Source organism: Neodiprion virginianus, chromosome 2 (assembly GCF_021901495.1).
Source record: "Neodiprion virginianus isolate iyNeoVirg1 chromosome 2, iyNeoVirg1.1, whole genome shotgun sequence".
Classification (NCBI taxonomy): Eukaryota; Metazoa; Arthropoda; class Insecta; order Hymenoptera; family Diprionidae; genus Neodiprion; species Neodiprion virginianus.
The window spans coordinates 35,003,484-35,030,749 of NC_060878.1; the positions used below are offsets into that span (position 1 = coordinate 35,003,484).

General features: G+C 40.8%; 2 protein-coding genes across 2 annotated transcripts; one reads left to right on the forward strand and one right to left on the reverse strand.

The window, feature by feature from the left end:
• Positions 1-649: 649 nt before the first annotated feature.
• LOC124298832 (pinin) lies at positions 650-3,448 on the reverse strand. The gene is made up of 5 exons (XM_046751357.1): positions 3,149-3,448; positions 2,740-2,941; positions 2,310-2,483; positions 1,910-2,204; positions 650-1,799 (listed from the first exon to the last, which is right to left on the reverse strand). The coding sequence occupies exons 1-5, from the start codon at positions 3,304-3,306 to the stop codon at positions 1,468-1,470; spliced, it is 1,161 nt and encodes a 386-aa protein (XP_046607313.1). The 5' UTR covers positions 3,307-3,448; the 3' UTR covers positions 650-1,467.
• An 8,188-nt stretch (positions 3,449-11,636) lies between these two features.
• On the forward strand, positions 11,637-26,734 carry LOC124298829 (toll-like receptor 6). Its single transcript, XM_046751349.1, has 8 exons — positions 11,637-13,256; positions 16,350-16,518; positions 21,283-21,416; positions 21,666-21,927; positions 22,294-22,560; positions 22,647-22,892; positions 22,982-23,183; positions 23,838-26,734. The coding sequence occupies exons 1-8, from the start codon at positions 12,883-12,885 to the stop codon at positions 24,041-24,043; spliced, it is 1,860 nt and encodes a 619-aa protein (XP_046607305.1). The 5' UTR covers positions 11,637-12,882; the 3' UTR covers positions 24,044-26,734.
• Positions 26,735-27,266: the final 532 nt, after the last annotated feature.

The window sequence follows — 27,266 nt, forward strand, 5'->3', positions numbered from 1 at the left end:
CAAATAATTAACCGTCAAATCAGCGAGCATTATTGAAATATATACATACAGTATATATTATAGAAAAATGCATGAATGGCGTCAGAGTGACAAGGTTCAAAAACGCCGATGAACAATTGCTGTTTTTCCGCTCACCTTTATCCAATTACGCTTATGCGTGTTGGGAATCACACTAAGGACAGATATGCAATTACCGTTCAGTAGCGGCATCATTCGGTGAATGAATGGCCATGGAGCAATATGCGGTTCTTACGTACCAAGTGAGCGTTACCATTGGTGACGGTCTGACAGAATGGAGTTAAAAAATATGCAGGTAAGACAGTTTTCTGCAGCTTTGTTACCGCGATTGCGTCGTGGAGTATTTTTGAAATAATCCATAGTATACGAGGGAGGGGGGGCAGCTTTTCCTGCAATTGGAAGTTTTAAAGCACTGGTACTTGATGAAATCCAAAGCTTTTTTACAAAGCTAAAACTCCTGTTCATTTGCATTCGTATTTTATTGTATTTCATTTCTCGTATAGTCACGTTTACTAGATTAAAAAATTCACGATGCAAAATAATGACTAACAGATTGCGAATGGAATAATAACAACAGGGAAGAATTTTATCTCTGATATTATCGGGTAATTGAAATTGCAACATCCGTTCGTTCGAGATACCGTAATTATTAGTCGTATAAACTTACAGCCTATTGACAGTGTGTCGAATATACAGGTTGTATAAACCGCCTAAACGGATTTCGGGGTTTGCTAAAGTGATAGCTGTAAAATAGATGATATCTTATCCAGTTAAAGGATTCTAATGCAATGGAAAGGAAAAATCGTTACGTTACCTAACGAGATATAACACACCGAGGACGACAGTTCAAAAGGTTTACACGAAATAGTTATTTTTGTGGTAAGTGAGCATAAAATAGAGATTTCTTAACGAGTGAAAAGTGCCGAACGAGGCAAAGGCGCTGTGCGAAACTCACACGAGCCAATAATTCCCTATATGCGCACATGGCACACATCTTGTTTTATGTACTGCCTCTTGTCAAAACCTAAAATATTGTGTAATTTTTACAAGCATTAGTGGGTAGAAATTGGGTTTTAAGCACTAGTGCTCATAAAAACTACGAGGTAATCAAGTCGTTGACGGAAGTAGCGCTGAAAACATGTATTCTATCGATTTATGGAATTCATAGAACAATATAGTTATAGAATCTCAGAACGAACTTTAAGCCGTTAGTTGATAAATTAAGACTAAAATGTATGAATAAGTTGCCTTGATTTTGAAAAGATTTACCTGTAAAAAATTCTAACTTATGTAATATAACCGTTGATTATGGACATGATTTTATTCCAAACGCGTTGATTCTCATTAGTCTTGCGAAGGTAATTCAAAACAATCTTTTTTGTACCATTCAGGCACTGGCACCACGTACAATATCCATATATACATGCGAGTAGGCGAATGTACTTATTGCTAGCCGTTATTGGCATCCTCTAGCATTTCTTGCATTTCCTGCGTTTCTTGCACCTCTGCTACCTCTACTGGAGCTGAATCTATTGGGAGCGGAATTAGTTCCTTTGATTCGCACGTGGGAGAACCTGAAGACTGTACCTCTTCCTTTTCGATCTGTTCGACTTCATGATTTGGATCTCGATTCTCTTCGCCCTCTTCCATAGGTGTTGGAGGTTCTTCTTGCACGGTCGAAACTATGTTTGATTCATTGGAAAGTTGTTTTCCTAATCCGGCTTGAAATTCTATTTGCTCTAGCTCTTCCATCAGGATTTTTTCCCTCCTTTCTATCTCATCTGCAATAATTAAGGTAGCAAGTCTCAGCACAGGATTTTACATAACTCAGTGAAGAATTATGACATTAACCATCTAGGGTATTCCTCTCTGGAGAAAAAAATTTCCTTACCATTGAGCTCCTTTGCGGAGAGAGCTAAAAGCGAATCTGTGCGCGAATGTTTTCGTTTTGGTAAATAATAGATAGATGGTTGAGTACGCGTGCGAATAAATGATGTAAGCGGTAATTGAGACGCGCGCCATTCCTGAAATTGTCGGCTGCGCACCAGTTTAGCTTCCAAACTGCGAACTTCTGCCTGTTGACGTTTCCGAGACTGAAATAACTGTTGTCTTTCTCTCCTCAGCTCCTCCTTCTCCCGTCTACCAGCCTCCTCTACACGAGCTTCAACCTCTGCTTTTTTATCCTCCTGAAACGAAACGACTCAGTGAATTTCGTGCACGCAATAAACCGCTGTTTAAAGTATTGAATGTTTCCTTTACCAGAATGTACGAATAATAATTCGTAATAGTACCTTGGCTTTAAGTTTAGTTTCTTCTTGACGAAACTTTTGTAAAGTACCGAGGAGAGCTCCAAACATTCGTTTGTTGCGCTGACGACTTCGTTCATCCACTCTTTCTCGCCTAATAACCTCTTGGCGCGAAGGTATTTCTCTAGGTGTTGCTATCACTCTTGAGGAGACAGCTGGCTAAATATTGACATAATAATTTGTTACAACTGAAATATTTTATAGTGATTAAAAATGCTTGTACATTTTTTAGTAATTAATCCTTCTGGTCAAAACTTTAGCAAAAGCAAGACCTAAGAGTTTGCAAAGCTTCTCAGACTCTGGAGGATGATAATTTTCAAGTTACATCGTAATAAAATTAATGTCTTTTTTTCAGCCAAGTCATGTAATCAGATCTAATACGTAATAAATCTGTTTAAGGTGGTTGTTAAATTACCTTGGCAGTGTTGTCATCTTCGTCGGCACTGTCATCTGCATTTGACGGGATGCGAGCACTAAGCCGACTAAAAACTGTCTTCGGTTCTCCAGGAGGAGCGACCCACCGTCTTTTAAAGACGGTTAAATTATTTGGCAGGACTGCAAAGTCAGCCACCTGTCGTCTGCGATGATCTTCTTGTACCGGTCGTTTCTGGGCAATCCTAATAAAAAATTTGGCTCAAATAAAGGCAAGCAGCATGAAATTTGTGTAAATGTAAGATTCTAAAAAATGGTCGGAATAACCTAAAGCGCAAGACGTTCTGCGTACAATCGATCGGTTCAACCAACGTTTGCCGTTAGTTTTTATTTTTATCCCTTGATAGGTAAGTTTTGGGATTATTCGATCAATATTTATCTCGGGGGCGTACCTTGCCGTTGGTTGGAGAGGATTTTCGCCATCGGGAGGGTCCCGGCCGAGAATCTTTTGAATACTTCGATCGAGACCTCGGAGGTTATCGCGCGCTGCTTCTAGCTGCGCTTCCAGCTTCTCGGCGCCCCACGACTCTCTGGTTTCCAACTTCCTCATTAGATATGTCAAGTCTGGTCACTATTTCGGATTAATAACAAAATTACACAGCGCCGTGTTTATTCCTGTTGTTGATGTACGGCAACTTGTCGCCTGCCATTTGCAAAATGCAATTTACCCGACCGACCATTGAACAGTAACTTTTGTTGAACATCGAAGACCGGAAACCTTCGCAGCGTAACTTGACCGGCACGCGGTTAGTTTGTCCAATCTACAAAAGAGGGCAGGACCGTCGGGACCAGACATTTTACACGCGTTAATTGCGAATAGCAATCATTGCTAATCACCAGACGGCATAGATTCAATTCCAATCATCGTTGGAAAATCTCTCGTAAAATCTTCTCCAATTATGTATGTATGTACCATCAATTGGTAACTCACGCGAATACATACGGCAAACACTTACTCTTCTCAAAGAGAAACCTCCTTCTTCCAAACTCTTCGCCCGAATGCAATCGAAAGATAGCACCACCAGTGACAAAGGGAAGGCACTTGGAAAAAAAATAAAAAAATTTAGCGAAAAGCCTTCATTTTTTGACAATTCTTGGCGGGAAAATTTGAACGTAGTACGTCAAGTGTCAAGGCTATCATTGATCTGTTCTGAAACAATAAATGGTAAACTTGAGGGTAGAATAATTATTAATTAATGTTGTATATTTTTAACTCTGACCGATTTTTATTTTAAACATACATAAAATTCGATCAAGTTTTTACCAAGTATCTAAATTTCTACTGCCATTCTACACTTCTACGTTAGCAATTCTCGATAGATGCACTTTTAATTGCTGGACAAATGTCGGGTAAGACAAGTTTTATGTAAATACGAAACATTTTCGATGAAATACCAGTCTGTACATGAAACGGTGTTTTTCACTGGACTTCCCGATTAGTGAATGTGATGCACGGCACGGGGGTTATTGTACAAAGTGCAGGTATATTTTTTATTTGCAAAACAGAAAACGTATGTTGATGTATGAATTGTTTAGCCGGTGTAGAAAAAGATGATTTATCTCTTTGATCCAAAGTTTCAAACGCATCTAACCAATCATCTTCAAGTCTTTGAAAATGAATTGTAAGAAACGCTGTGATAATCGTGTCATACCGTATCACCTGAGATTTAACAGCTGTTAAATTTTTGGAGCGAAGGTGTTACAATGTCACTGACTAACCCAACGATAAGCATCTTAAAAGACTTGAAACTTTTATGGGTGAAACGACAAGGAATATTCCGTATAAACATCCAATTTGTATAATCATTGTTTTCGCGTATGGTGGATATTATAATTCCTTGGCAAATGTCTTAAAGATTTTTACGTAAGAGTATCAAAATTTTTTCTCATCTCTTTCGTTTTTGTTGACGCGTACGAGTAGGGCTATACCTTGAAGAACTCTCGGAAATTCCATTTCCTCATAAATTAATGTGAAACGACTTAGTGAGAACGATCTCATATATATACCCTTATCTATTGACACTTCGTAAATTTCATTGCCAGACGAAGAACCCCGAAGACCGAGCAATAAATTTAGTGGAAATTAAGTTCTGATTAAAATATCAGTCGAGATAAGAATAATAACAGACTGATAAGTAAAAGCGGATGGCCAGGGGGATTCGAAGTGAAACGGAGCGAGGCGGAACGAAGTGAAGTTAAGTGAACTGAAGCATTATAGCGACCGAAGGAGAATGTTAATGGCCTGCTTCAGTTTTGTATATGCAGGAAGTAAGGCGCGTCCCAGAGCGGGCCGGCGCCCGGCGCCCGGCATCTACGCAAAAAAGATGGTTATAAAAAACACAATAAGACTGACAAAAGTGGGAAAAATCAAGAAGTACGTTGAACGAAGACAGACGATCCTCCTTTAAATCCCATCGTAAACACGAAACACCAGTGTTTCTCAAATTTGTTCCTTTACGATCCTACAATTGTCACATATTTCTACAAACTTCGAGTGTGATTGCAGGTACAGACAGAGGTACCGACGTACCTCTTTAAAACAGATATTATAGAGCATGGTACAGGTAACACACTTGCCTGTACATCATTCTGTCGTATTGTAATATAATAACGAGAAAAGATGATCCTGATAATTGTCAGCGTTAATGAAATTCTTACAGCCACCCTATACTTATCATTAAACGTAAAAGCTTTAGGGATTTATGCATACTTCACGTGTATTTGCCACTGTGAACAATAGTGTGTTATAATAGACAACCCGGTTTGAAGGTCCGAATAGTTCAAATTGTATAACATTGTGTAATTCTCTCGTCATTGTTTCATAGGTTTCTTCAGTTCCTCGCCGTATCTTTTATTTACACGGTGATAGATGAGAACTGCGTGATTGACAGAAAACATTCAATTCACCGCGCATGTTGCCTATAGGAGCAATTTTCGACTTAGTGCGTACATTTCTTACTCGAATCTTTCAAGTATGTTATACTTGTACGTCAAAGTTACCGCACTTCAATTAATTGCATTCGATATTGTTGAAGTAGGATTTTTTACTTTCATCAATTCCTTACAATATGGCACAACGCACTAATCGTAAGCTTAATCTCGTGGACCAAGTGCCACGCTTTTGCATCGTGTACCAGCGTGTACAAAATTTACACTCTGGATAGCGTACTTCTAATCTGAGTACAAACATACGTTACGATTTAAAGACCGCGTAAAGTATAAAATCAAGCATTTTGACATTGACTTTGAAGATAGATAAAACTTGCGGAGTGGGAAAAAAAAATTGACACATGTAATACATTGCTTGTGAGACTCGTACAGGGTACCAAACATCATCGCTATACATGCTCGAATTGCTCGAACAGGATAAAAAGTAAATTCTCGATTTTGGGAAATCACTCGTGACCTCTTTGAACCACAAAATGAGGATCACTGTCCGATGGCCGGGTACAGATAGTAATAAGAAGCAAGGGTTATGTTGAATTGAGTCGCGTCGCGACGTGGCCAAAGTCTCAAGTAGGCAGGTAGTACGCGGATGGACTTTGCGTGGCACGGTATAGCCTCGTAATGATGTAGCTGTCTTGATTCCGCTTGTCTCTCACAATCAGTACTATACACAATTCTTGTTTTTCTCAGTTCGCTCGCATCCTAAGGATTTTTCCTCAAAAATATAACTGCGGTAAAAGATCATGCCGCAGATTTGTGGAGGCCTGCACAAATCTTCGTACGGCGATGGTAAAAAATCTGGTACGATATTTAAAATCCCTTATGAGCCATTCCATATATTGGTTTTTAACGCTAGAAGTTTAATTTTTTATCCTTAGGTACTGCTACAATTTAGTATAATCGTTATCGTGAACTGTAGTACCGAGGAAATTCTATGCTTCAGGATTCCAAAGGTCTGCGAAATTTTCCAGATCACAACTTATATTTGACTTATTTCCGTGGGAAAACAAGGTCTAACGATAAGAAAACTGATTCAAGTGAACGTAAAAAATACGTGTAAAGCAGATCGTTGACCCTTTGCAAACAGTGAGTATTGCGAATATCCGCTAGTTTGCCAATATCCGTACATAGACAATCGTGTAAAAGTTGTCATCGAGTAACGGTACCAAGAATAACTTGGAAATTTAAGTGATAACGAAATTACATTTATCCTGTAATCGTAAAAATCGCTACGACGACCGTTGAATTATCATGCATATTTATTTTTTGTTCCGAATTCGTTCTCGATTCGAGGATATTAGCGAACACACGGTCACAATAGCGTCAGCTGTGAGTACAATCCCAGAAGATGCAGAAAAGTGAAAATTGTGCCGATTTTAGCCAATTTCGAACGAGATTAAAGTTAGTAACGTTATCGTAACGAAATATTTGGAATAAAATCGCTATTTTCATATTTTCGCAACGATCTTTAAGGAACGAAGATTTCAAAATACGACTCCGTTTTCTTTTATAACGGTTAACCGAATTTCAAATAATTTCGAAAATCGCGTTGCAACGGTTCTTCCTTAGCTCCGTAGTTCACTTGACTTAATCTTAAGTCAGCCGGAGGCCCGAATTCGGATAACGCTCGGGGGAGGCGGCGAGGCATCGTCGTCGATAAATAATTACGGTCCGCGGGGCGGGGGCGTGGGTGGAATCTCCGGCATGCTTGCCGGATTCGTCAAGTCGACCTTTGTTTGATCGTTTTCTGGCGCTACCGGCGCGGCCGGTAGTCGCGTGCTTGCGGCTGCCCCAGGGGTCGAGGAGCGCCTCTGATACTCGTTCGACATGACATATTACGGCGGGCGGGACCAGGACGGATCGACGACGTTCCAGGCGTCGAGCACGACGACGCCATCGCGAACGATGCCGGGTCCGCAGGGTCGACGATATCCACGCCGGCGGCAAGAAGAGCGCCGCGTTCGCCAGCGTCGCCACGGGCCACGAGCCACGCTGTTTAATGGAGGCACGAACGGACCGTCGACGACGTCGGGCGATTGGTAATCGGTGCCCGGTGGTGTGTGCGTTGGCGCCAGGCCGCATTCTCGCATTCGTTAACCAACACGGCGAACCTCCGTATATTACACCGCCGTACACACTCGGGCTTCACGCGGCGGCAGCAGCGTCCTATTCACTTGCAGACAGACGTTAATGCGTACATGCCTCGGAGGATGGTTAGTTACGGTTCCCCGATAACCGGGATAACAGCCGTCGACGGACAGACCACTCCGTACAGTTTATTAAATCTTTTTCGATTTTACTCACTGCATTCGTCATCTCTCTATCGCCGTCGTCGAACTTGTAAACTCTCTCTACGTCCGTACAATAACGCGTTCTCTGTGGTATGTACCTACGTAAATTCACCGCGATTCCCGTATATAATACGGCGTGCCAACTGACGCGCACGGTGTAACAATTAATCGTGCGTGGAGGATCGTACGTTTATTGTTTTTTACATTTTTTTTCATATTTTTAAATATTGTCGTGCCTCGTTCCCGTTGAATCGGAATTTTGAAGCGTCCAGTGAGCTTTTCGTGATTTGATAAATGTTGCTAGTTTCGGCTCGCACGTACTACGTGTAATTCAAACAATGGAAAGCATAATTAGTTAGCGATACGGTGACTATACGGGCGACCATGTGTCACTGAACTTGAAGGGATTTGCAAAAAAGACACGTGGAATTTGTACCATACTTTGCTCATAGATTTCTTTTGTCAAAACTCAGCAACGCTAATTATTACGAATTTTTGGTGGATTTCTCGAAGCAATAAAAAGAAAAACCTGTTGAGCTGGCCCATTTTTTTCAAACAGAGCACCCGACTTCGTCTCTGTGGCTCCCGAGAGTTCCTTCCCACTGGAATGCGACGTTGTTATAAACCTCTTCGCGTCTCGCCCTGAGAAATGGGCGAGAAGTGACGACGGGGGTGGAAAGGAGAACGCAATAGTATAGAGGAAGAGAACGAGAGGAGATTAATTGCTTGTTTTTGAATCCACCTCGGAATTTCGGATATTCGAAACACGCCGCATTCCGACCTCCTTAATCCGTTTCTCTTCATACCGCGTATAATGGAAATGGATTTTGATTTGTATCATTTCCTTGTACATGTACAATAAACATTCAACACCATCAACCAAGATCGGCATTTTCCATCGCGCAGGTGTTTTCGAACACTTTGTTTGTCATTCTTGCATCGAACATGCCGGTCGAATTACACGGCATTAGATCAACAACTCTATCTCTCTAGATTTAATAATTTTACAGGGGATACTCGGAAATACTGGTTTCGTGAAGAACGATAGTTCGGAGTAAACAAGCCGATTACACCGATTGTGAGCTAGAAACGTAACTTTATACCGAACGCTGGCAAAGTGCGATCGAGGTATAGAAGCATTCGGATGCGTGGAAAGATGGGACACTTCTAAATGCATGTCAGTCAACCCAAATCGAATTCCAAAAACTAGTTACGTATTTTACTGGAAACGCGTTGAATCAATTATCTGGTATTTTCTTTGCTGGGTCCCGAGCGGCTAGGCAAAGGTCAAAAGTTGAGTATTGCTTCCTCTTATCAAAGCCAACACCGCTCTCACATGCTCGCAGCCCAGCAAGCACAATCGATATGGCTGCTCTCTAAGTGTGAATCAGTTATAAGTACACCACTGGAAGTATATACGCACTGGAAATCAGTGAAATATCAGTGAAAATTCACTGATTCAAATTTAGAGGGTGCTGCAGATCTCACAAATCGAAATCTAAACTACGCGTGAAACTGAAGACCTATCACGTTCCGTAGCTAATCGTCGCCGGTTACATTTGAGAATATCCAGAACCTAGCGATGTCTTTATTGGCATGCCGATAACGACGTCGACGATAATACTACACTACCAGGCTGCAGATACGAGCAACTGACGAACTTAGGACTACGTAATCATTGCAAATTTTCCTTCCAATTAGCGTTGGTTGAACGACCACAGTGGCAATGAATTCCAAATGTTATCGACCGTTGTTACAATCAAACTGACGATTAGGTGGATACGTTTTTCGTACAATTTTTTACTACTTAATACCCGGATGTCGCATGTATTATCGCACGATGAAAATCGATCGACGAATTAATGAATCGCGTCATACGATTTCTTATCCGTACATTTACTGCCATTAATGAAACGATAGATAGATTAACTCTAAGACGTGGATGATATCGAGTCCGAATGTATCATAAACGTGCAACACCGCACGTCACTTTTTCACGCAGATCCGTACTAGGTGGAATAAAAAATCAAACATTTCTCACAATTCGTTCGGAAGTAAAAGTCGAAAAGGGTTGAGCATATCTCAGTTGGGAACAAGTCATCGTCGAGATCACTCTCGCTTTTGAAAACCGGAACGTTTTCTAGGCACAAGTTTGTCGTTGACCAGTGTCAATAAATCCAGTGAGTCAAAATCAAGATTGAAACGGTTGGAGGATGAATATAACACACCGAGCTGACAATTGAAGGTGATTTAACCGACGGTTGGATACTCGAACTAAATTCAAGGAACCAAGGAGGTCTTTTGCTGACGTTAGGTAGCATTACCAATACCATTATGTAGAGCGTTATCCAACGGAGGTTCAGAAGCAGGATGATGCCAGGTAAATGGGTGATTCTACCTATCAACGACACTGAATCATCGCTACTATTCCGTCATGACCGACGCTATTACACGACTGTGCAATCATCCAAAGAAGCGCGAGTGTGCATCGAGGTTGTGCTGGCGGTGATGCTACGTCACGTTGAAAGTGCCGAGACGCCTTGGATCCTGATTTATTTCACGGCGCACTTAATTGCCATTTGGCGGGGCGTTGAGAACGGAGAGAGACGGGGCGATATCGGGGCGTTTCGCTTCCTCCAGGCGTGTTTATATGCTGCCAACGGCACGGGCAACGACGCGCCACCGTTCGCCTCTTGGTGCACTTTCGGCCGAAGGAATTCGGTAGCCGAGGCATCAACTATAACTACATGGAAAGATCGGACACGATAGGAAGAGGCTGCTACGTGTTTTATCCACCGTTCGAATCGCGTGGAATAAATTCGTTTAATTTCCTCGACCGAGAGTTTATTTGCATCGTTTCGTTTTATGTCTTTCGCGATTATCGCTATTCCAATGACGGCAATACAGGCATGTTCAAATTTCGTTCATAGCGTAGAAAAAGAAGGTAATCTTTGCGCTCGACCTTTGACATTTTCCGTCATTTTTTCTGGTCACGAATCCTCATCTCGTGCACGCGTTCAAAGCTGAAAGAAAAACAACCCCCGCTAGTCGCTCGGAAACGCAAATAACTACGACGGAGTGTTTCTCTTTTTGCATCGCATATTTGGTTCGTCAGAGATTCCGGAGGAACATAAATCTGGCTCGAGAGTTTAATAATCTCGTAAGAATGTTGAACGGTGCAAACGCGCGGTGATATTTCTGAAAAGAGAGCGTACCGCATTTACCTTGTAGAAAAACTGACTCGCATTAAAGAATTTCCTATACGAGACTTGGAGATTGCGCGAAATTTGATCCAAATTCCAGAATAAATGATCAGGCTTAGAACAAAAATCAAGATCAATCGAATTCAATGGAAAAACGGGAGTCACGAACGCCTCGATTATTTCAAATCCATCGATTTCCTCAAGTAATCACCGTAGCTTACATAGAGGGAGAGTTCTAAGAGATGCGGGAACAATGATTGATCACGTGATAGTTGCGATAACGACACGCCGAGGGAAGCGATGGGGTAGGGAAAGAGAGGAAAACGATGACGACATCGGTGGTGGTGGTGGTGGCCGAAGCGAGGAGGACTGATCGTCCCAGCGCTCTTGTCGAGAACTTAGGCCAGCCGACCTGAGCTGTATAAGTACGACTTTCAAAGAGCTTGGCGCGCTAATGCTACCACCGCCTCCAGAGAGTGAGCAGAACCAGGAGGAAAAGCAGCAGCAGCAGTAGCGTCAGCAGTGGCAGCAGAGTAGCAGCCGCGCGCGAGTTGCTTTGAAACCGCGTACGAAAGTAAGAGAAGCTTGTTGTTAGTCAGCCTCTGACAGCGGTTGTCGGAACATAGAAAACTCGGCCACGAACCCGTCGCGGAAAGTATAGTTTTCTTCTGGCATTCGTTCTCGTTCGTTCTCATTCGTATAAGCCCCGAGTCGACGGATCAATCGTTTCGAGTTTCCACCGAGAGTTTCACACACAGGCACGCGCCCTTCAGTTCCGTGTTTTACAACAGTGCATATATATATATATATATACATGTATGTATATATACAGAAGCGTGTACTCCGAGTAGTGTCCGTGTGTCGGTTCATTTAACTACGTCGACGTCGACGGAAAACGCGAGATATTACAACGCGCGCGCGCGCGTTAACTAGGAGGTATTAGTGGTACACGAGCTCGTGCACCGACGGACTTTGTCCACCCTTGATCGATGGTTCGATGAAGCTGCAGTGTGTCTGACTGGACCGGAACCAAGGTTTTCCGAACAATATTCATCGTCCCGGTGTTGTCTCCGCTCCGATTCGTACCGAATCCATGTGACTTTGACTCCAACGCAAGTGCAGTTCTTCAAGCCTCCGGGTAACGGGGTGTTCGCGATACAAAGGGCAAGATCGTTTCGTTACCAGTGTTAGACGGTTCGAAAGTAAGAAAATAACGAGGGCGTCGAAGGTCGGCAGTGTTTTCCATCCGTGGACTACCAAGACCCGTCAATAAGGAACATTGCGCCGAGTCGTTGAGGACTTTGACGAGAGATTCCGCAGATTATCTCCGTTCGGCGGTGTATCCTGGTGACTTCGTGCAGCGCAGAGTGGCGCCAATAAGACCGGCGCTAGTGTGTTCGGATGTCCGATTGTCAGGTCGAGTCGAGCGGGCGCTCGACTGTTAACCGTCGTCACTCGTCCCTTGGGTGTCAGGGTCAACGGGGCCGCGTCCTGACATTCGCCGTGGTTGCGGTAGAAGAGGCCGCGCTGTAGATGTAAGAAGGTCGACGAACGACCGTTTTCGATTGCAGTGAAAGAAAGAGAAAACGCAAGAGGGAAACACGCGAAAAGAGAACAATTCTGAGGAGCGAAGGAAGTGAGGGAAGTAAAGTGATTGCATAACAAGGAGGACAGAAAGACGATCGGATGGTAATAGTGGTGATATTAATCATGTCGGGTCTTTTGTACACGCTTCTTGGTCTGGCGGCCAGTTCGACGTTGCACTGTGCGGTTCGCCGAGAGATCAGCCCGTGCACGTGTCGTCGACAGGAATTCGGGACCATGGCGGTGTTACATGGAAACGGAAATGGAAACCCAACGACAACGGAACTGATACATGTCGAATGCGAGCAGATGCAGTCGTTCAATCAAGTCGCCGAAGCGCTCCGCGGTAGATTCGTACCCGAGCAGCAAATCACTCTGAAAGTCACCTATTCGCATCTTCACGACATCTCAAGGCATGACTTTAAGGAGCTGCGGATGACAATTACCAACCTTCAACTCAACTACAACAATCTCGGGTACGACCTTATCTAGTGTCACCTCCTTTCGTCTGCTTCATCTCGAAACAATAGTATGATCGTTGAATCGTCGTGCAGAGTTACGTTGCTGAAACGATATCCTACACTTTCTTATATCCTAGTCGAGGGAAGTATTTGCTTGCTGAAATTACAAACCACTTTTGGAAAGCAGTTGTTTTAAAATCGCTTGAAACTGTTCGAAATCACTCGAAGTCATTGCAATCGGTTGTCATCCTATCTATGAGCAAATATCACGCCCCCGACCCTAGTCAAATGTTCATGGGATAGATTTTTCGTTCAATGTTACGTTTTCCAAGGTGTTTTTAATCGATTTAGTGAGAAATCATTATTCGAATCGGCAGAATAGTGGTTGAGATCATTCGGACGAATGGTGTGTAGCAGTTGATACTTAAATGCATAATTAGCAAAGTCGTTTGTCGTAACGCTGGCGTTCCGGCTTTTAGAGTAACCCGAACCGATCATTAACGCGAGTTTCAAATAGGATAAGATGAAATGAAACACGAGTTAAGCAATTCGATCGTTAAGACACACAATTAAAAAATATAGTTTTCTCAAGAATAAGAATTGTAATAGGAGCAATTTGAACCTGCATCTACATCAGCACCGGTAAAAAATTGGCCGTTGCATTGGTATAACATTTTTTGGAATAGATGATGCAATTTGGTTAACGTTTTTCATAAGTCAGCGCTTGAATCGTCCTTGAGAAAACTGAAATATCGCAACTCCGTTCATATAATGAATATTATTGGTTCGATGAATGTCGCTGTTTGATACGAATTCAAAAAAACTGCGCTGTCGGATATGCGATGTAGTATCTTTTTACTAGGGTTCACGGTTACGTTGATAAAGCTCGTCGAGTATTACCACATCTGTGCTTGCGAAAGAAAATAAGAAACTTGAAAAAAAAAAGAAACTCGGATGTGCGTAGATACGTACGCAGGTACGTACATACCTACGTACACAACACAGACATCGGTCCAATTGTACCTCGAAGGACTTGAAAAGACGCGCAAAAGATGCTCACGCAGTGATTCTTCGTTTGTCTTATACAATTTATTTGTCAATTATCTCGCCGTGCCGACAGGAATAACAAGCAGGAACGAAGTGGTCCCTGTAATTGGTTAATTAACAGCTGGGCAAAGAGTATATTTGCAACGTTTGCTTAATTGATTGGGTTAGGCAGGAGGTCGAAGGTCCTCGACGGCTACTCGAGTAATTGGTCGATTGAAATCAAAGTCTCGTCTCTAATCGCTGCGTTGCACTGTTCAAATTCCCGGCCATCAAATCAACGATTCGTAGGTAGTTAAAGAAACGCGTATAATAGTATCCGGAGTCAGTGGACTCGCTAATCCGCTTTTAATTACATCGCGAGACGCAGGAATTCCGTGACCATCCAATTCCGCGAAGAAACGACTCACGGAGCCGGATCTGTGCGATCGACGATGGAAAGGTGCGAGCTTCGAATATTGGGGGAAAACGCGTAAGAAGAAGAACCTTGTCAGGGCATGCGGGGTCCGGGACCAGGAGGAACGGCGACGATTGGCTCGTCGCTCTTACACGCGTAACGTAATCTTAATCTTGTTGACCTTTTCGGGGGAGCGCGTAGTTATCACAATGCCCTACATTTATCATCCAGCGACGAGTAATTAAATCGTAAACCACAACAACTTGACATTAAGTGAATAAACGACGATAAGAGAATTTTGTTCGGGCTGCAATTTTCAACGAAACTTGGCGCCACGTCAACATTCGATTTCCCCCCCATTTGGCTTTGGGGAAGGTTGCGATCAGACGGACGGGAAAAATTTCACAATTATGGAGACAGAGGCAGGGTGCGTGAAATATTTTCCAAACATTTTCCCGACGACTTTTTATCCCGGAGTCGGAAGAGCAAATCGCCCAGCGTGAAGTGATTTACGTAATTCACGCAAAGTAAATGCCGAGTAGACTTCTTTGACGAAAGCTTTCGGAAATCTCCTACGCAACGTGAAGGTTAGAGGGCACCGTTGGAAATTGTAGCGGTTAATTGTTCAATAAAACTTCTTTTCCCTGATTGCCCGCATTTTAAGATCTGCTCACTTTCTCAGAACTTTTTTTACCAGCTCTTCATCTTTCGAAAGCGTAATTCATAATTTCGTCTTGGTTTCCCATTTCACACCAAGTTCAGCTTCGGTTCTTCGTTCGACCGCTTTAATATTGGTTCACTTCTAATTAATATTGTCAAATATTTTATCCGTGAGAAAATAAATAAATCAAAATTACCACATTCGAGGCTGTTTCAATTAAAATGATACGTTAATTTCAAAGGGATTAAACTTGCTGAACTAATTCATAAGTCTCTCAATTGCCTTACGGTGGTTGTATTTTATAGAAAATAGATGGCACACTTTCCGAAAACCGAGCGATTTTTTTTTTCGTACCTTGAACATAAATAATTGTATAGAAATCCATAAGTTTCGCATAGTACGGAAAAATTTATATGCTTCGCAGTGGTTGCATACCATGGCATCAATTGTCGCATCAATAGACACTTCTGCGAACAACAGGCCAAAACCCTGAAAATCAGATGAATAATTTTTCTCGAAAGGATTGCCGAGAAACGACTTCAGTCTATGGAAAAAATTACGAAGTATTCCTGATAAATCGACCTTGTGCCGTAGGAACCACTTTTCCAGGTCCTTTCAAAACTCACAAGTTCAGAATGATTTGGCTGACTGCTTTGTGTAAATTATCACATGTTTGAATTGACTTTGATTTTGGCCACGATTATACAGGGAACATTAAATCCAGAGGAAATTCGATATTGTAACAGTCATTCAATTTTGGATGTAAATCAATGCTTGCACCAAAATTGCTTGTGTTGCAAACTAAGCAATGACTTCCTTTCTGTGCTTGTTAGCTTATTGTTAGCTTAGGTTTAGCAACAGTTCCGGTACATAACGTTGATCGCTTGAATGTTGATTTTTGTAACTATGTCAACCGTCTGTTTCGAGTAGGAACAGTAGTAGGAAGAATAAGACTGATACTGAGAATTGAAAAATATAGTTACAGTCACGTCCTTCTTTTGTGCAGATTTTTGGACGGAGATGCCTTTGCCGGCCTTGGGAGAACGATGTATTTCAGTCTTGCCGACAACGAGGTTCCCGCAATTCCAAAGCACGTGTTGTTGCATTTGCCTTTGCTTCGGACCTTCGACATGGGAAGGAACAGAATCATGCGCGTAGAAGCGGACGACTTCAAGGTTTGCATTTACATTATTCATTCATACGTCGCTGCAGCAGCCTGACATATTCGATTCAACGAAAATGTGGTATCTGTATAGGTAATAGAAAATTAAATAGGAATAATTATGCTCACGAATGTGACATTTCACTGTCTTAGTAAAATAAAAAAAAAAAAAAGTGAGACGCAAGAAATGATGATTTATAATTCGACCAATGGAAAAGATACCACATATAATTTGCATCAAACAAACATAATCGTCTCATCTTCGAAAAATGTCGCTAAAACGTCACTTCCTTGTTTGTCCCATAGTATCGTGTTTCCGGAGCGCTTCAATTTTTGCATGAGGTTGAAAAATTACTTCAGTCTGATTTTTCCTTCAATCTTTGTACTCCTCTACTGCACCTATGATACCTACGACGAAAACAATTTGTTCGCACGTACGATTTTCGCCAGTACCATAAATACTGGCATTACCGCGTGTGCTCTCGCATTAATTAATGCTATGATCGTTGGCCGTGGTAAAGTTTGCGACATGGATACACGTCTAGGATACATGCGATGTACACATATACGTACGAGATACGCACAAGCGGTAGTAATTGATCGAATGACGTGAGAAAGAGCAGAGCAAAGCGGAGCGGAGTAAGCAGCGTGCCAAAGCCCACGTCGAATCGATTCTCGATTGACAGTTATTCAATACCGTGACGACTCATGACATGACCCGTAATTTGTGCGTATAAGCGTGAGTACAATCGGGAATTTTTCAAAGAAAACAACGAGGGGCTGAGCCCAATGAACAATCATAGCCACTGTTGCGGCAAAAAGTTCACGACTGCTGAGGTTTTAAGAATTTACATTCCTGCTTATTTGAAATAAATGGTTCACGTGAATAAGTCCCGTGTCTTGCAACGTTCTGGTACAGCTCGCGAGAGTAATTGATTCGAAATTTGGAGTCGAAGGAGAATCAACTTCCTCCTTTTTTCTAGGAATTGGTCTGGGCTGCACATCGATGTTAACTGTGCGTACCCATGTGACTTGGACATGAGACACAGACCCGGAAAAAGACTTGAAAATAAGGATTTTAAATTGTTAGCGTCGCGTCTACGGGACATTTGTTCCTTCCTGGTTATTATCATACTCGAGTCTTGCTAAAATAACTCATAAATCCTTATAATACGTGTACACGTTACATTCCTAAACAGTCACTGGGGGGCAGTGATGAGTAAACAAAGCGCGTCGTGCTTTCAAGCCAATGCATTGTTTGCGCGAGCAAATGTCACTGATTAGGTGTTGATGACTGGAAACGCGCGCTCTTTATTATATATCTCTCAGTCCATCTTTTCTACATAATCTTCGTTCCGTCACTTGGATTTTTTATAACTTTAGAGTTTTCTTCGCAAACTCCTGCAACGTTTTATCAGATTCAATATGTCTCGGGATGAATGACCGGAGTACATAAAGCAGCAAAAAAAAATAAAAAATAAAGAATTACCGGAAACCGTGCCATATCAAAAATTGAGTCATTGTTTGTCAATTCAACAAGTGGATTTCCTGTTATCCCACTCCAATTCTACCCCAAGGCGTGGCACGTGTAATAAATATTCTTCAACCACAAATAATCTCGAGTTTCGACTTCGAATTTGTCCATAAGTGTATCTCACAATTTCACAAGTCATTTTTCGCTTGTTTTTCCTTTTCCACGGGTTTTTTATCGCCTTTGTTTTGTATTCTGATAACATTTCAGGGACCGATGAAATTAAAGATCAGACCGGGGAGACTGAAGATCTTGAACTCGTTTATTATATAACGATGAAATACTAATAGCCATGTTACGTGCTTGTTATTGATAATTAATTGATGTCATTAACTAAATTCATAATCCTTTAAAAAGAAGACATAACAGTTGTTGGAGTTTCAGAAAACTAATCAAAACGAAATTAGCTTGTAGATTGAGAATCAGGTGTGCAATGATATATAAATTCTGGGGTTATTTCTTAAATGACAGAACTCATATATTCAGGCAATCGCGACATAAACGATCTTTCGGGGGGAGACTCCGTTAGTGATTGTGAGAAGAAGTTGATACTTTGACACGAGTGACGTAACGTCACCGTAACGTGTGCGCCTCTATTTTTTTCTTTTTTTCTTCTCTCTTTTGCTCCTTGTTTTGCTAACATTTACGACGAGGATTTTGTTAGGAGATTGATAAGAGGAGACGTTAATTGCTTTGCGGATTTTCCGGCCTTGTATGGTTACGTATTATAGCCTAATCGTGTGTTATTTTATGTGTAAATCGGGTGTTTGGTTATACCGAGGCAGGTATTTATTTCCAGCTTCATCGGTTTTCATACTACCGTAAATTTATACCAAGTTGTCGTTGTTTGTTCATTAGTTTTCCTTATGTTTTTATTTTCAGTCCGCTTATCGAACCCTGTTGCTCGTACGATATTATACACATAACTTAAAGTCCATTTACCGATTCACGCCATGATCGTCGGTGCTTCGCAACAACAATAAATCAACTATTAAAGTGAAGCTGAAACCAGCAGCCAGAGTTAACAGCTAAACGTGTTAAACTTTATAAAAATAGAAAAATGCAGTTGAGTCTTACCCTCATAATTCTATAAAAGCATTGGGGGTTCAAGGTATTTCACAAAATTTTGATTTTGGGACTTCACTACCTTATCCGAATGAACATTGCAACGTTTTGGTGTTAACTTCAGCCTCGTACTATTAAACATATATATTTTATTTGATCTACTGTTTGTTACGATTCATCACAGCGTGACTATCGTCAGAGAAACGAATCAACAACGCCATAATTTTACGCACACACGTCCAGACTTCAACCCTTGTTATACCATCCTTCGTGTCAGCGACAACGAACGAATGCAAATTCGTTGACATTTTCACCCGGCATTGAGTTCATGATGTTTTACATACCTACTTTATTCTGGAAGGAATAAGGGAAACTGTTTCACTTCACGACCAAACTATGGTAATGCGAACACTGTTTATCAATCGGAGCCTTATTTTTCGCTCGATTATATAATACGAAAACAGTTAAAAAGAAGCAATGTCAATTTTGTATAAGTCAACACCGAAGGGGCCTAAAGAAATCAAGTTATCAATTACGCAACGTCTTGAAATATCGAAATGCTTCGGCTTGACCTGGTTTAAAATCTTATTTCTGCAACGAATGCGACGTATGTTTGAAGAAGCGAAAAATGACATAATTCCGAAGAATAAATTAAAGATTCTGAACGAAGGAGGAAAAATTCTTTATTCGATTCAAACGATGTAGCTATATTAGAGTTAAGTGAATAATATTGACTGTAAAAAATTTATGAAATTTACTATTCGATGTACCATTTGCGCAGATTCTTGGAGAACGAGTTTTGCTGAGCAGAGGCTGATCTTCGTTTTTCCTTAGCATAACGTAACAAAATTTTGAGATAATTCTTCGTTCATATTTACGTTCATTATACACTTATCAACAGAAATGTGCCTGCCACTTGATTGCTGTAATGATGACGCGTTTTGTAAGTTGATGATACAACATGGCCTGGATATATGTATATATTTACGAATAAATTCTATAACATTTAAACAAATCAAATTGCGCACTATTCTAATATTTAAAACGTTAAAGCATTCCGAAGACGGTCATCATCCATTAAGATAGATAATTCGCAGACATATACACGTATGTATATGTTTAAAATGTACGAAACTATCGTTACGTAACGTTAATTTGATATTAATTGGATACTAAAAACTATGTCACGTAATTCATTGATATATAATTACACAGGCAGGCATCGTGAGTAGAAGCTTCTGTGATATTAAATGAAATTTCTCGAAAACTATCAGCAGACCTGAATCGCGCTAAGAGGCAAGAATGGTATAATTCCACGGTCCTGGTGTCGTGTTTATAGTATCAATATTTTCGATTTGCATAATGGAAAAACGGATGTCAACATGAGAGAACGATTTAGATTAGGACGGATAAATTTTTACCCGCAAGAAATATTTAATACTTTAACGTTTGTTGCTGCAATGGCGTTTAATAAATTTAATTTCGTACGAACAATGCATTCCAGAAGTAATTTTCAAAGTTTTCGTCATCTTGAACATCCAACTTTTGCTTTGACGAAATCTCCGAATTAGAATAGGGATGAAAAATTTCGGCATATATTCCTAGAATTTTCTGAATTCTTTCATATTCTCTAAAATGAGCGGTCTCGAAACAAGAATATCTCAGACAGGAATGATTGAAAGAATTCGAATAAAATCAGGGCTTTGTTTTTCGACCACTATTTTCGCGGAAAAAAATTTGGGTCAAATCAGCGATATGAATTGCCGATCTTGATCGATACTTCGTAGAATGCTCCATACTGCGACTGCCTTAGAACCGCAGCCGTCAGCAGCTTCGTCGAAAATGTAATTGTACTTATTAGGTACACATTGTATATACCGTAGGTGTGGTGCATGCCCGAGCATACATCGCAGACGAAAAGGCGACAACACGAGTAAATATTTTCGACCGACAATGAGAAATTTGATTACATACCGATCGTCCATGCTCATACACGATTATCGAGAATCTTTCTACGCATACCGAATAATCATGACTCGACTGCTGTATGTCTGCCCGAATGATGATATCACGCGACTGCGTTCGGGTGCATTATCAACATTCGTCAACCGATCATCTTTGCATTGTTCACGAATTTCTATTCGCACATCGTTGAAATACTGAATATAACTTGATTTTCAGTATAATCCTGACCTCCACCACCTCGTGCTTGTGGACAATCTTTTGACGGAACTCGATCCCGGTTCGTTGCCACCTCTTCTGAAGCATCTTCACCTGGGAAGAAATAACTTGGGTTCCCTCAATCGTACGCTGAGGTAAGACTTACGAGATTCCAAGTTTCGATTTCCTCACTATTTCTTCCCTACGACAGTTGATTTACTTAATCTGAGAGCTTCGATTAGTAATTTGACACGCTGACAAAATTCGTGTGGAATCATTATCAAAACGAGATACGATTATTGTGATTATAAGTGATGTTTCACGAACGCTTGATGTCAATGCGAAATAATTGGTGCGTTGTAAGAGTGTTTGCATGTTTGACGATAATTTGTTCATCCGTGCAGGGAATTGAATCAGCTCGAATGGCTGCTGTTGAACGAAAATGTGCTAACGTCTTTGGACGGCGAACTGCCGACAGTGGGACGTAATCTGAAACTGTTGCATCTCGCCAACAACAAGCTGACCCATCTACCGCCCGAACTCCGATTCTTCCACCGTCTGGATCACCTTTTTCTAAATAATAATAAAATTCAAAGTCTCGATGGAAGGCTGCAAAATGCACGCCGCTTGGAAAAACTCGACATTTCCTGCAACGAAATACAAGAGGTGAGTTTTACAAATATCGAATTTCCAGCGTATTTGTTTCCTTATCTGTTTCACCACGATTTTCACACCAGAATACTGCGCAAATTCATTAGGTATATTGTTGCCAGTCGATAGCTCTTTTTGTGATCAACAACTGATGCCTGTTTATTCATGCTTGTTCATTTATCGCCCGTTACGGGAGCAATAGACTTCATTCGATCATGGGCAGCAGCATATAATCCAGAAGGCGACAAACAGCCGCCGCTGCTTATATTTCTATTGCAGTGTTGTTGCCGAGTCTCGTTTACTCCCGTTCAACTATCTGGGTTACATATTTTTTCATTTTTTTTTCCTCATTATTAACACGAAACAAAATTATGGTCGCAGCTTGCAGAAGATGAGTTCACGGAAGCCGAGAGTCTGGAAGAATTGCAATTGGGTTACAATTCTATCAAGTCCCTCGGACGTGGGATTGGGAACGAGAACGGTAACAGCGCCCTGCTTCCGCTTCGTTCCTTGAGGATCCTTAATTTGACTCACAACGAATTGCGCGAGTTCTCGTTCTCGGATTTACGCGGTTTGCGCAAGCTGTTCTTTGTCGATCTCTCCCACAACAGGATCACCTATCTGATGAAGGGTTGGACTCCGACCGAGGTTGGTATATCGGTACGGTTTAATCCGCGAATGCTCGGCCACCGTTTTCGTTTGTCGAAAACAATAATTTAATATCGCTGACGCAGAACCTGGTCGAAATGGAGGGCGAAGAGATTGCCGGGTCGAGTGTGTTCGAATTTCGACTACAGCACAACAAGCTGAACACCCTCGAGGGCTCGTTGTTCATGGGAATGCGCTCACTGCAGAGATTAAATCTGAGCCATAACGCCTTGGGACCGAGCCTCGGACCTCGCGATCTTAAGGGTCTGAACGCTCTTCGCGTCTTGGACATATCTCACAACGCGCTGACGACCCTCGAAGACACAAGCGAGGTACAAATTGACTCTGCGAAATGTTTATCGAAAGACTTGTCGTTCCGACTCCATTTTAACGCGAAAAATCTCCCTCGATATCGTTGCAGAATTGGCTTCCGTCCCTGGAGGAGCTGAACGCGTCTCACAACCGTTTGGTCGTACTTTCGGAGCACGATTTCCGCGGGCTTCCGGTTCTCTGCTGGGCCGATTTGAGCGCTAATTGGATACGATCAATCGCCGCAGAGCTCGTTTCAAACACGAGATGTACGGTACACGGCGTACCTGACGTACTTCGTATATATCTTCAAGGTGAGATAAACGCGGCGTTAGTTCGCAGTATTTTCCATCATATTTTCAAACTTTCGTTCTTCTACAGTGCTAACGGTGTATACGGTGTATACGGTGCTAACGGTGTATTGATTGAGCGGCATAACGCACTTATACGCCGGCAACCAGAAACAGTACAGTGAATATTATCATACGTAGGCCTGTATAGTCAAGTGAAAGACTGCGGTTAATCTGACGATTTAGGCGCCAGAAATTAATCAACGCGTCGTAAAATGTTGAGGAATTTAATGATGTGTTGATACATCAATAACGGCGTATCGCCTTCTGCCTCATTGTATTGCGTACAGCCTTACCCACACTAGAAACATTTACGACAAGTCGAGATAACCCTGCCTGATGCAAAGTTATCGATTCAAGATTTTACGACGTTTACGTTATTTATTACGATATCACGCAACGTTACTATTACTATTATTATTGTTGTTGTTGTTGTTGTCGTTTCTTTTTCTTTCACAGTGTTTACTATCATCTGGAACACATAAGTAATACACGTTCGCGAAACTGGCCAGATAGACTGATGAATAACGAACGAATTCAACGGACAATCGACAGAATTACTAACGTGCGCTCAATCGATTATCACTGCTTACGTTATAAATATTTAACTAATTGCAGATAACCCGGTGCTGTGCGACCCCGGCATAGCAAACATCACCATTGCTTTTGAGGTGAATCACGCCAAGCCTTACGGGGTGGCAAACGATTGTCCGACAACCCCGGCAACGCCAAGTGCGCCAACATCCCCCTTACCTCCACTTCCGCCGACTTTGTTTTTGACCGCCGCTGGCGGTAATGTATCCTTTGCCGCGACGCTTGAGTAATTAGTCGACATATTATGCAAATTCATATTACGAAGACCTGCGTACTACCTAGTCGAGACCTCACAGTAATGGCCGATGGAGGGCCAATTCCGATATAATCACCGCCACACTTCCCGCAGTCTTTAAAAAAGAAGAGGAAATGAACGTTTGAAAAAAAAAAACAAAAAAAAAAAACAAAACATAATAATAAATGACCACGAATCGCCTATGTAAGGTTTTGATACGTATAACGCATATTTATGTCTCGCGTTTACGACTAATCATCTGCAACCAATGATAAATTTTAATCGATTTTTCTGTAAATTTATCGCATGTGTTTTACAGGCGGTATGTCTGTCCGCAACAAGTTGGCAAGGGACTCGACTACGCGCGAGATGCTGCGCTGTATTGTTTGAATAACGATAAATTCGAAATCGGAAAAAAAAAAAAAAATAAAAAAAAAATAAAAAAAAAAACAAGGAAAAGAAATACGACTAACATGACTACCGCGTTGGATCAACAGTACGATATAAATGTTTCAAGCAGGAGTTGCACATTTGGTAGTTAATTAAGAACGCGATGAATAATATTAAGGGTACATACGTATGCATATGCGATAAGATTCGTTATGAGCTATTCAGATTTCTCGAATGCAGAATCACGAGAAAAGAGTTGTAATTATGTAATTCTGTCAATCTATACCCAGGACTCGATACGCTGAGATCATCGGAATAATGTAACTGCCTGCCACTAACGAACAGCACAAATACGAAAGGTCTTGTATGCAATAAATTAAGTTCCATGATCCGAATGGTCGCGTCGACCAATCCTAATTAAGCGTACCTTCATACTCTTTCAACATTGCCGTCGAATTTCATTGCTACACTGCACTTGTTCCATCCCAAAAAGATTACAATGTTTCATTCGGAGAAACAGTGAGATCAGGACGCCGTCAAACTCCGGTGGAAAAAATACCTGCTTCATTGCTTATACTTTTTGATTAGTCATATTCTTTGATGATGACTCGATCGAGTGGCGCGTAAAATAATTTCCTTCGAATTCTGCGAATCGCGCTATAGGTATTATATTAATTTACACGATATTCAACGTAAATCGTGACGTGCTGTACGAAAGTTTATCCGTGCGTACGAAACGCCAAGTAAATTCAGCCTCCGGTAATGGTGTTGAACTTACAATCTACCTCTGTCCATCTCACTGCTTCACGTTAGTTTACATCGATTATTAGATCGTGCAACAAGCTCAGCGTTTTGTGTTAAATTCAACGATTACTTAACTTGTATTTTAGCAGTATTTTTAATATATTAATGATACGATTTGTTATTAGAGTTGGATATGAATAATGCATCAATACTTCACCCGATATCGCGATTCGAATAAGTTTTTCAGGCAATAAACCTGGAGGGGATATTTGAATTGTTGCAGATACAATTTTTGTAAATTAAAAATTTCTCGTTCTCTATTCATCCCCTTTTATTCCAATTGTTAGTTTGGTCGAGGCAAGGAAACAATTTTTGATAACAGGCTTGTTAATCTACGGTTGTAAAACGTAAGAAATTTGAATATTAAAGTTGGATGTATATTTTTTGCAAATATTCGATATATATTTTTTGAATGGAAGTTTACTCGAAACCTTCACATATACGTAGTAATACCTGCGTGATACATTATCAATAGCATTGTGACTGTCGATATTACAGGGCTTTGAATTATTTAACGTAAAGTAATCTTCGGATAAAGAGAAAGAGAAAAAAAATACCATTTCAAATAAGGATTGCTGCACCTTTGTGTTGCCAAACGTAGCATAAATTTTATGACTCACAAAGCCAATAATACGAACAAGGTAACACATGGCAAACTATTTGACTGTTGCCTCGTTATTTCTCTCAATTCACGTATAAATTAAAAATCAGGATAAGCGCAAATTCCACCAAGCAAGCCGTAAAACGTCGACTATAACAATACTCAAGCTCAGGAATTGACGGACGAAAAATTTGTAAGAGGAATAATGACCTAGAAGAGGGGATCTGAGATACCGAGGTGGAAAAATATACATAAGGAATAGAACTGGAAGAAAAAAACAAATCGCACATATTGCAATGTTATCCACATTAAGTATGGAGAGACTAGATTTAACTGTTGTTTAGATAAATACTTTTATAGCCACTGTAAATAGTTCTTCCTCTAACACAACCGAATACTTGGATGCAGAGATTGAATGCACTGACGTGCGTTCAAACTAACGATCTTCTAATATATATACACATGATATATATATATATGTATGTGTGTGTGTGTGTGTGTGTGTATATATATATATATATATAAACACACATTATACATACACTATCATCGTCAAAGTGCATAATCCAGTCAATTTGCAGAGACAAAGTGAATCAGAACAACGTAGTAGTAGGTGCTCAACGAATCGTAATTAAAAAAAAAACCAACCTACAGAATGTATTTGGAAATTACACAAGTGTTTTCCCGGAGGTTTTTATTCCTACGGATGCTACGTTCTAGTATTATCTAGACACACTAACCCCAATAATGTTTAGAGAAAAACTTATTTGTATAGTATAAATTATTTCATACATTAAGTATAATTTGTATTATTTTTCTTAAAATGACTGGATTTGGCGCTTCTTAATATCAAATTGTAGAATAGAAGTAAGACAGAAATTAAAATTGAAAGAAAAAAAAATATTTATCTAACTTGTAAAAGTTTAATTTTAGTACCGAAGAGCAAACGGCTGGTATTCTACAGCCTGGCAATCGATTAATTCCCACCAATAGAAATTCTATCGTTAATTAAATTACCGATAGTCAAATAGATACGCCCTTGAGGTCAATGAAATAAATAAAATTATTTGATACATGATTATATTCGATACATTGATTGATAGTGGGCGATCAATTGACCTCCTAACTCGAGCCAACGACGGCAAAATGTTAATGGCGTGCGTTATGAATACGTAATCGGCTCGTAACGTAGTATTCAAGTTCTGCATTTCAGTTCAAAACGTCGTTGCAATATAGTCGTATAAGGAGACTAATCTAAATTTCATTATCTGGTTTAATGTATTTTATTAAATCAAATAATTCTAAAACATTGTTTAATATGGAATGTAGAATTCAGCCGTTAGTGCCGACTGCTAGCTTAATTAGCTAGGACGCAACGTCAAACTAACTTTACTTCGAGTATTTTAAGCAATTGAATAGGATA

Coding starts and splice junctions, on each gene's coding strand:
- LOC124298832 (XM_046751357.1), bottom strand. CDS start 3,306: ATGAGGAAGTTGGAAACCAGAGAGTCGTGGGGCGCCGAGAAGCTGGAA. Junction 2,942..3,148: donor CCTCTCCAACCAACGGCAAG/GTACGCCCCCGA, acceptor ATTTTTTATTAG/GATTGCCCAGAAACGACCGG. Junction 1,800..1,909: donor CTCCGCAAAGGAGCTCAATG/GTAAGGAAATTT, acceptor TAATTATTGCAG/ATGAGATAGAAAGGAGGGAA.
- LOC124298829 (XM_046751349.1), top strand. CDS start 12,883: ATGGTAATAGTGGTGATATTAATCATGTCGGGTCTTTTGTACACGCTT. Junction 13,257..16,349: donor CTCAACTACAACAATCTCGG/GTACGACCTTAT, acceptor TCTTTTGTGCAG/ATTTTTGGACGGAGATGCCT. Junction 16,519..21,282: donor TAGAAGCGGACGACTTCAAG/GTTTGCATTTAC, acceptor CTTGATTTTCAG/TATAATCCTGACCTCCACCA.